Source organism: Salvelinus sp. IW2-2015, linkage group LG35 (assembly GCF_002910315.2).
Source record: "Salvelinus sp. IW2-2015 linkage group LG35, ASM291031v2, whole genome shotgun sequence".
NCBI lineage: Eukaryota > Metazoa > Chordata > Actinopteri > Salmoniformes > Salmonidae > Salvelinus > Salvelinus sp. IW2-2015.
Genome location: NC_036874.1, coordinates 1,324,745 through 1,335,139, shown reverse-complemented (window position 1 = coordinate 1,335,139; position 10,395 = coordinate 1,324,745). Strand labels below are relative to the sequence as shown.

At 43.8% G+C, this 10,395-nt stretch overlaps 2 protein-coding genes across 4 annotated transcripts in view; both read left to right on the top strand.

Moving 5' to 3' along the window:
* LOC111959128 (probable ATP-dependent RNA helicase ddx6) overlaps window positions 1-4,759 on the top strand; it is an 18,703-nt gene extending 13,944 nt beyond the window's left edge. For all 3 annotated transcript variants that reach the window (XM_023980576.2, XM_070437478.1, XM_023980575.3), the window contains exons 9-13: window positions 1,565-1,681; window positions 1,811-1,874; window positions 1,985-2,086; window positions 2,230-2,441; window positions 2,725-4,759. In XM_023980576.2, the coding sequence (XP_023836344.1) occupies window positions 1,565-1,681; window positions 1,811-1,874; window positions 1,985-2,086; window positions 2,230-2,438 (492 nt within the window). In that variant the 3' untranslated portion in view covers window positions 2,439-2,441; window positions 2,725-4,759. The remainder of the gene's footprint in view (window positions 1-1,564; window positions 1,682-1,810; window positions 1,875-1,984; window positions 2,087-2,229; window positions 2,442-2,724) is intronic.
* A 1,486-nt stretch (window positions 4,760-6,245) lies between these two features.
* On the top strand, window positions 6,246-10,328 carry LOC111958792 (mitochondrial import receptor subunit TOM40 homolog). The gene is made up of 10 exons (XM_023980064.2): window positions 6,246-6,346; window positions 6,859-7,061; window positions 7,694-7,761; window positions 7,983-8,075; window positions 8,186-8,287; window positions 8,397-8,502; window positions 8,755-8,877; window positions 8,985-9,061; window positions 9,365-9,467; window positions 9,623-10,328. The coding sequence occupies exons 2-10, from the start codon at window positions 6,860-6,862 to the stop codon at window positions 9,760-9,762; spliced, it is 1,014 nt and encodes a 337-aa protein (XP_023835832.2). The 5' UTR covers window positions 6,246-6,346; window position 6,859; the 3' UTR covers window positions 9,763-10,328.
* The last annotated feature ends 67 nt before the right edge of the window (window positions 10,329-10,395 follow it).

The window sequence follows — 10,395 nt, the reverse complement described above, 5'->3', positions numbered from 1 at the left end:
AATAATTAAAAATGGGATATAATGAATGTATCACTAGGCACTTTAAACAATGCCACTTTATATAATGTTTAGATACCCTACATTACTCATCTCATATGTATATACTGTACTCTAAACCATCTACTGCATCTTGCCTATGCGGCATGGCCGTCGCTCATCCATATATTTATATGTACATATTCTTAATTCCTTTACACTTGTTTGTATAAGGTAGTTGCAGTGAAATTGTTAGATTACTTGTTAGATATTACTGCATGTTCGGAACTAGAAGCACAAGCATTTCGCTACACTCGCATTAACATCTGCTAACCATGTGTATTTGACTAAATAAAAAATAAAATTTGATTTAGAGCTGGCCACCTGGCCAAACTGAGCAATTGGGGGTGAAGGCCCTTGGTCAGGGAGGTGACCAGGAAACCAATGGTCCATCTGACAGAGCTCCAGAGTTCCTCTGTGGAGATGGGAGAACCTTCCAGAAGTACAACCATCTCTGCAGCACTCCAGCAATCAGGCCTTTATGGTAGTGGCCAGGTGGAAGCCACTCCTCCGTAAAAGGCACATGACAGCTCGCTTGGAGTTTGACCAAAGGCTCCTAAAAGACTCTCAGACCACGAGAAACAAGATTCTCTGGTCTGATGAAACCAAGATTGAACTATTTGTCCTGAATGCCAAGTGTCACATCTGGAGGAAACCTGCCACCATTCCTACAGTTAAGCATGGTGGTGACAGTACCATGTTGTGGGGATGTTTTTCAGCGGCAGGGACTGGGAGACTAATCAGGATCGAGGGAAAGATGAACAGAGATCCTAATTGAAAACCTTCACCCCAGTCTGAGGTCTTGAGTGCTCTGGAGCAGGTTAACATTCCAAGAGGAGTGGCTTTGGGACAAGTATCAATGTCCTTGAGTGGCCCAGCCAGAGCTCGGACTTGACCCGATCGAACATCTCTGGAGAGACCAAAAAATAGCTGTGTAGGGGCGGTCTTCATCCAACCTGACAGAGCTTGAGAAGATCTGCAGAGAAGAATGGAAGAAACTTACCCAAATACACTTGTGCCAAGCTTGTAGTGTCCTACTCGTGGCTGTAATTGCTGCCAAAGGTGCTTCAACAAAGTACTGAGTAAAGGTTTTCTTTAAAAAAAACTATGTTTACGTTTGCTAACATTTCTAAAAACCTGTATTTTCCTTTCATCATGAGGTATTGCTGTAGATTGAGGGGCGGGGGGGCTAATAAATGTTTGTATAAGGCTGTAATGTAACAAAATATGGACAAATTCATGGGGTCTGAATACTTTACGAATGCACTGTACCTGCTTGATGAGTAACCTTGAAGGAACCTTAGGTCCCAGAGATATTGCCTCATGTTTTGCTAGATACTAACTCAAGGTGGGTTGGAAAAATGTGTTCCGTAACTGGTCCTTTACATACGCAGTCAAAAGCTCAAACTCTTTCATTCCTAGAGATATTGACAAATAGGAGAGCAGGAAGCCATGTTTCCTTCATCTGGGTCATCCATCCATTCATAATGAGTACGTTGTCTCATCAATGTGTCGTGTTCTCCAACAGCTCCAGATCAACCAGTCCATCATCTTCTGTAACTCCACACAGAGGGTTGAGCTGCTGGCCAAGAAGATAACCCAGCTGGGCTACTCCTGCTTCTACATCCACGCCAAGATGATGCAGGTCAGCTCAGCCAGCCCAGCCACTTGCACTTTAGATGTAGACCGCATGGAATACCTTCTCATTAGACAGTGTGTAGATTTGTGTAGCCATGTTTTGCTAACCCTTGCACTGGTTTTGCCTTTGAAACAGGAGTATAGAAACCGTGTGTTCCATGACTTCAGAAACGGACTCTGCAGGAACTTGGTCTGCACTGGTAATGTATTTTACTCTTGAGTTGAATGATTGCTTGATTTTATTTTTTATAATTTAAAAAAATATATAACCGATAYACTGATTGTTAAATTCTCTTGCCTCCCTGCTTAGATCTGTTCACCAGGGGAATTGACATTCAAGCGGTGAACGTAGTGATCAACTTTGACTTCCCCAAGAACGCTGAGACGTACCTGCATCGCATCGGCAGATCAGGTGAGACCATCCACTGCATTTTCATCACGCTGTCAAATAAGACCTAGTGGAACATCATGGTCTTCTCCAGCTACCATCTGCTTTTCTCCTGGGTAAATAGTGTCAAATATAAGCCTGTTGCCTATTTTTAACACCTTTTCCAGGGCGGTTTGGTCACCTGGGTCTGGCCATCAACCTGATCACCTCTGAGGACCGCTTCAACCTGAAGTCCATCGAGGACCAGCTGGTGACTGACATTAAGCCAATCCCCGGCAGCATCGACAAGGGTCTGTACGTGGCCGAGTTCCACTCTGCCGACCCAGACGCAGAAGACGAGATCAGAGGCAAGGACGGCGAGTTAAGCGCAGCATAAATGGTAAGGTTTGACCATGTATGCAGAGATGAGTCTCCCACTAATAGAAAGGACTGTGTAGTTATTTCACCTTTGTTTATTTCATATGTTGAGTCCTTTGACTCCTTGCTGGTCAGTGGTCATAAAACAAAGTAATTGGGGGCATTAGGGCCTGAACTGAGAAACGGTTCACTCATGTTCAGCCTGATAAAAGATTCTCGGTGGATAGGATTGTTGAATAGGCTTTGCTTCTGCTTTTGCAATTTGATAACATTGGTTCCTAARTGGCGCCGTATCTCTTTTCCAGGAGAACAAGAGGCGTCTGGCATTCATCACACCCATCCCCTGCTGTGCACAYATGTTTAGTTTCTGACCGAATATATAAAAAAATCTACAGGATGCATTTRCCCCCCCCTTTTTTCTCTCCTTTTTCGGAGGGGCAAAGTTTAAAGCAGTGGTCAGTTTGTTTTGGCACAGTTTACAGCTGTTTTTTAAACAACATGATATGTATCCAACCTGCCAACTGTCAATCATTTCAGTCTGCGGTTTTTCTGTATTGTCAGTGTATCACTGTAGTGGCTTCTTATACAGTCACATTTCATCATTTCCTGTTGAAAAGGCCCTCGCTTGTCAGGTTCACTTCCTATAGACTTATTTCTGAGCAGATGACTGTTGAGGAAACCAAAGCTGAACATGTTAGGGAATATGGATTTACTCAAAAAACCAAAAGTACCCCCTCTGCTTTAACTGCTGTTTGGTGGAAAGCTATCATGGTGCTATACGGTGGAAATACGAATAGAACTACATTTTAAAAGTTTGTTTTTAAGTGTTCATGCTGTGACTTTACATTCATACATGAAAGGCACCTACATGAATAGTTTGTCGCAGACGCACACGGATGAGTCCAATGAGTGTTGATTAGTTTACTTATTGTTTGTTTATATTTTACAGCCTCCTTAGTGGGCTATGGCACCAGACAGACCTGTAACTCTTTGGGCAACAGATCCCTTGGACAAGGAGATAATGGCAATAGAACCTGACATGAAGAGCCTGTATCAACAGGGCAAACTTTTTATTTAGATACACTGGCTGAAGCCAGTCATCCTATTCTATCGCTCTCTGACTCTTCTGTTCATCTCTCACACTCTTAACTCACTCGCGTGCCTTAATCTAACCTCCGCTCTGTGTTCATACTGTACATCTGAAAGGATCTGTCTGTGTGAACCAGAGCTCCAGGAAGTAGCTTGAAAGTTCTAAAAAGAGCTTCTGGTAATGTGTTCTTTAGATCTCACCTCAAGTCAGTGCTTGTTTTCTCAGCTTCCCAGAACTCCCCTCAGTGTTTTTAATATGTGGAGTAGTTGAAACTGATCTAAGGTAAATTTTGCATCCCCTCTCCTAGTGGTTAATATTAGGATTTGGGGATGAAAGATCTAGGGTCAGATTATCTGTAGCTTTTCAGAGACACCAGGGAGCAGAAATGGTCACACAGGGTGGGGGACCCTAATCTCTAACTCAAGAAGGGATTTGTTACACTACTGGCAATTGTCGTTGAGGAATCACAGCATTTCAGTCATATTTTCTCACAATTGTTATGCAATGTATTTTTCCTCTTTCGTACAGCTATATTGGGTAGTCTGACAGGACTGGTTGTGTTGAGGGAAGATTGTAGCAGTACTCTCATTGGCCAAAGTACAGATCTACTTTTAAAAGGATAAAATATTGCCAAATACAATCTTGTCTTATAGCGACAACCCTAACAGATCCTACAATCTTCAACATTAGAGATGTAGCAGATGGCTGGCCTCCGCATTGAGTTTAGCACCAGCAGAACCGAACAAGGACCATTGTCATGCATTATTTAAACAGCCTACAATACTGAGCACTGTTTCCCCATGTCTGGCTCTGGAGTATCCCTGTAAATACTGGAGTTTATTTAACTTATTCCATTGTCAATTATCCTCAATTGAGGCACTTGAGCACTGAAATGGGACTTATGATTTGAGCATTGTCAAGTGTCTGTGTTTAACCAATTAATAACGTTTTATCTCAGCACACCAGCCGCCCACAGCAACAAGCGATAGCTTTGGGACGAGGCTATAAAATGGACAAGAGAAGCAGCATTTTCCAGGGGTACTCCAGGGCCGACTATGGTAGACTTGACGATTATTTTTTATTTTTTTCTATCCATCTTATTTGGTTTGAGTAATGCTCCTGTTTTGTTGGCAGAGGTCACCTGCTTAGCTAAAGTGGTAGGAGGATGGCTAAGCAAAGTTTATTCTCGTGCCAATTGTGTCAATGCCAGCACCTTTGAAGGAATCAAATAAAGGCCTGCTGATTCTCTATCCCTGTGACTAAGTTTTTGTGTGTATTGGTTCATCACACTGAACGTTGTGTTTGTGTCAAGTTACACATTTTCAGTGGTCAGCTAACATTGTGGGAAGTATGCATAACCTATTTGGCATAGGCCTGTCATGAAACTAGCTATATGTATACAATTAATTTGCTAGGTCAGATGTGGTGTTAATGATAAATTGGGAAAACATTCAAGATACCATAATATACAGTACCAGTCAAAAGTTTGGACACCTACTCATTCAAAAGTTTGGACACCTACTCATTCAAGAGTTTTTTTGCTATTTTTTTGCTATTTCCTACATTGTAGAATAGACATCAACTATGAAATAATACACACASAATCATGTAGCAACCAGTGAAGTGTAAACAAGCCTAAATATTTTAGATTCTTCAAAGTAGCCACCCTTTGCCTTGACCGCTTTGTACACTCTTGGCATTCTCTCAACCAGCTCAATGAGGTAGTCTTAAGCAGTTTCCACATGCTGATCACTTGTTGGCTGCTTTTCCTTCACTCTGTGGTCCAACTCATTTCAATAGGGTTGAGGTTGGGTTTTTTGTGGAGGCCAGGTTATCTGATGCAGCATTCCATCACTCTCCTCCTTGGTCAAATAGCCCTTACACAGCCTGGAGGTGTGTTGGGTCATTGTCCTGTTGAAGAACAAATGATAGTCCCACTAAGCGCAAACCAGATGGGATGGCATATCACTGCAGACTGCTGGTTAACTGTGCCTTGAATTTGAAATCAGTGTCACCAGCAAAGCCCCATCACAKCATCTCCATGCTTCGTGGTGGGAACCACACGCGGAGATCAACCGTTTACCTACTCTGCGTCTCAAAGACACAGCGGTTGGAAGATCTTAAATTTGGACTCGTCAGACTAAAGGACGGATTTCCACTTGTCTAATGTCCATTGCTTGTGTTTCTTGGCCCAAGCAAGTCTCTTCTTATTGGTGTCCTTTTTTGGTTACATGATTCCATATTTGTTATTTCATATTTTTTATGTCTTCACTCATATTCTAATGTAGATTTTTTATATATATATTTTTTAACCTGGAGTAGGTGTGTTCAAACTTGACTGGTACTGTACATTCTACATGTAGAAAGAATCACAGGAAGACGAGCACTGTATAGGAAGATTACCCTGGGAATGTCTTACCTAATGGGAATGAATGAAGCAACCGATTGGAAGGCGCAAAATAAGCCTATTAATGTCGTATTCAGGTGTTAGTCGGAAGTAGGAAACTCGTAAATGTTGGACTTGCTAACTGGCTGTAGTTATACACGTGTTGCATTCAAACCATACCTCAGTGGTGCAGCAACTTAGTGTTCAACGAGATAGTAGATCAGTCATTTCAGAGTTCCGACTAGGACATGAACCCAGCACAACACGCAATATTTAGGATTTTCCTAGTAGTTGGATGTGCTGGCCAATGGTGGTTGAGTTTGTAGGTACACTACCCAATCCATGTGGTTATAGGGGATGGAGGGCGGGCCTAAACGTGCACTGGAAGGTTGTGGTTGAAAGTTGCCGGTGTGTAGCTAGAATTACCGCCGGACACGCACGAACAGTCAACGTGAGTAGCTCGCTAACACATTTGAAGGACAGTTACATGAAACGGACAACTGTAAAACCGATGTCTTTATTACAGATAGCTGATGGTGTTACAGTTTTGTTGTCAGAAGCATGTACAGTGCTGCAATTGTTATCGCTAGCAACATTAGCAAGCTAACGTTAGCTCAGTCAGTAACCGTCAGTCAAGTCGACCAGGTCTCAGAGCATTTCGTATTATTCTGTACGTACATCCGAGACACTCCATTAAGTATGATACAGTATCTTACGTTTGGTATGGTTCCATAAGACAGATGGTTCCTTAAGGCCACAACGAAAGGGGATTGTGGTTGGTTTGGGTGGGTGGGCATTTGCTATCTAGCTAACGTTACGTGTTTGGCTTAAATACACGTTGGCCTTGACCTAGCTGTGTTAGTCTTTGTCCCAGTTAATGCATAGAGTTGGATAGCTAGCCACTAGAACTATTAACATAATATCAAGTATCTCACCCCTTCTCTCTCTCTCATCCTGCTTCAGCATGGGCAGTGTGTTGGCTGCCAGCTCCCCCCCTCCCCCAGGCAGTGGTGTTGTCCAGGGGGCCCCTGGGTTGGTGTCTGCCCCCCCAGGGTTCTCCATGCCCTCCGTCCCTCCCCCCTCTGTCCCCGGACAGCCAGCGGGTGAGACYGGGAGCCCCCTCCCCAACCCTGGTACCTATGAGGAGTGTCATCGCAAGTGCAAAGGTAAGGATCATACACAGTCATATCATGCGGTACGCCATCAGAGTTGTACAGGTGCATCTTTCCTGTTCGAATAGACTGGGCAATGACATGGCAGATTTTATGCTCTTATTTATTTGAGAGGTGTGTTTTTCCTCTGACGTAAAATGTTTTCTGTCCCATATTTTAGATTGTATTAAATGTTAAAATTGTTTGCATTAAATAGTTTCAGTTTTAACCATAGACTTGGACAACTCTAGTGCCCAAAAGGCAGATTTAGCAAGGGCATCACCATTGATGACTTTCACCATTTTGAAATCAACTGGTGGGGCTATTGGTTAAGGAAGGATCACATAATTCCTTCCAGGTCATCAGGAGGGATCAGCCCATGAATTATACGTGTGAGCAAACATTCCTAAACTGCAGGTGGCAGTAAATCGCCAACCTTTCCTTTATACCTGTTAAAACAACTCACTCCATGTGGCAGATTGCATCCTTTCAGTTTGTTTACCAACTCAGAGTTAGTAGAAGATGAAAATGCACTACTTCCAAATGGAGATGGCCTCAATGGCGGCAACCTTTCTCTCACAGACGCCATAATGGGACCGATACAAAGTTGTGTCCTCTAACTATCTCTGGTTCTAACGTCATTTCAGAGGTGTTCCCCATCCAGATGGAAGGAGTGCGACTGGTGGTCAACAAGGGCCTGAGTAATCACTTCCAGGTCAGTTGTGGAGCTAGAGGAATATATATTCTAGATGCAGCCACAGTCAGTAAGTTAAAGTCAGCGTTAGTATGCATTCTGTGCGAGCTATTATAAAATGAAAAGGAACTATCTAACCCTCAAGGCTGTAAAGCTCAAGGTGATGATTGTCCTATTTCATATGGATCAGAATACTATATTGTTTGCCACTTTATTGGATGTCTGCTGTATCTGTTCTACAGGTCAGTCATACAGTCACTCTCAGCACCWTGGCTGAATCTGGCTACCGGTTTGGTGCCACCTACGTGGGCACTCAACAGACAGGACCTGCTGAGGTAAACTGTCACTTGACTGGTCTGGAAAATGTCTCTCAGCCACTTTATCCTAATATTATTATATTCTAATAAAATTGTTGATGTACGTGTTGAACCCCCCCCACCCCCAGTCCTTCCCAGTCATGGTGGGAGACATGGACAACACTGGTAGTCTGAACGCCCAGGTTATCCACCAGCTCACCAGCGCTGTGCGCTCTAAAATAGCCATCCAGGTACGTCACTGTGAAGAGCGGGGAACGCCACACCAGGATCAGGAAGTTTATATATTCAACTTACTGTTTAATCTGTCCATTTCCAATAATGTGTTTGTTATTTCAACAGACTCAACAGCACAAGTTTGTGAACTGGCAGTGTGACATGGAGTATCGTGGTGATGACTTCACCTCTGCTGTTACCCTGGGCAACCCAGACGTCCTCCTCGGCTCTGGTAGGATTGTTTTCTCATCAGGCTTCACTGGTGGTCCATGATGCTGCAAAACGACCCATCTCTCCTACAAGCACATTTGTGTGGAAGCTTCATCACTTACAGCAATAATGTTCTTGTTACCCAGCCTTTTGAACACATGTTATGATGGCCTCTGTAAACAGAGTGAACAGGCTGGTTATTATTCAGACATGAGTCCTTTATTCTTGTGCTCTATTGTAAGATCTATGATGATGATGATGTTGCTGTCCTCAGGTATTATCGTGGCTCACTACCTCCAGTCCATCAGTCCAGCCCTGGCGTTGGGAGGAGAGCTGGTCTACCACCGGAGGCCTGGGGAGGAGGGAGCAGTCACCTCCCTAATGGGCAGATACACAGGTGAGACCCACTCTGACCCACACCGCACCATCTCACCTTCTGTTAGAGCCAGGAGTTTTTTACTGGTCAGGTCACTGAGATTAATATTCTTCTTGTTTTTCCTCCAGGCAATAATTATGTTGCCACATTGACTCTAGGAGGTGCTGGTGCTCATGCAACGTACTACCACAGAGCCAATGACCAGGTACCCAAACTAAGCTATCCTATCACCTCTACCTTGCCCCCAGTCTAGACCACAAAACTCCTCAAGCTTTAGTGTGGATCACTGTGCAAAATAGTTGGGAATCCACTGGTAACCTACCATCTCTAGACCACGACTACAGGCACAGTACCATCCCTCGCCTATGAGTTGAGTGCTTAGTGGAAAGTCTGTGACCACGCCTTTWCTGACATGGAGGTGTTAGCCCACTGAAATACTTGAGGCTATGTAGCACCACAGTGCTAGGTCTGTTTATGAGACCATCTTGTTGTCCTWCTACCAACTCAGCTGCAGCTGGGGGTGGAGTTTGAGGGCAGCATGCGGACYCAGGAGACCTCAGTATCGTTTGGGTACCAGCTGGACCTCCCTAAAGCCAACCTGCTCTTTAAAGGTAAACKACTGTCTGTKCCTCTACAGCAKAGCRATTCWMTCAGACCTCWAGGGTTKATTGATCCATTTGTCATTGATTGTCCAGAGTTCATCCACCTGTTGTCCCATGTCTGAATTATTTCCTGATCATTCCCTCCCCTCCATCCCTGTCTCCAGGTTCGGTAGACAGTAACTGGGTGGTGGGGGCGGTCCTGGAGAAGAAGCTGCTGCCTCTGCCTCTCTCCTTGGCCCTGGGAGCCTTCCTTAACCAAAAGAAGAACAAGTTCCAGTGTGGCTTCAATGTCACCGTCGGCTAGACCTCCACAGACCTCCTCCAGCCGCCTCCGACACACTGGGCCATGCTTGGACCAGCACAGACACACAGTCCTGGGCTTGTCATGTATGTATCTACTGGATTCAGAGACTCTCCTATAACTGTCAATTGTGGGGCAGAGTGAGTGAGGGGGTTACTCTATACCAAGGAGCCAGGCCTACATATTGTAGCACAAGTCTATTTCCTTCTGGTATATATGTGATACCCAACGAATAGAGAGCATCAGGTGATGCAGTCCAACATGTGATTAGACAAATATTGTCACTGTCTGATAACCGCATCGCAATTTCCAAACAATACAGAAACTTAAGGGAAAAAAATAGGGCTATATTTTACTGTTAACGAATATATAGTTACTGAACTTCAGAAGCATTTTGAATACATTTTCTTGGTCCTAGAGTCATGAAATGTTCAGAGTACACTGAGTGCAGTTACTGCTTTCAATATATGTAATAGAAATTGGCAGAAATGGAGTTGAGGTTCACCAGACCGTGACAATATGATTATGAAATGCATTTAGAATCATAAATAAACTACTTTTGTATCTTTGGTTTTTGATGACGTTGTTAAKGACCATTAAGGACTGGTTGTGTGTCTGTGTGGTGCTATGAATGAG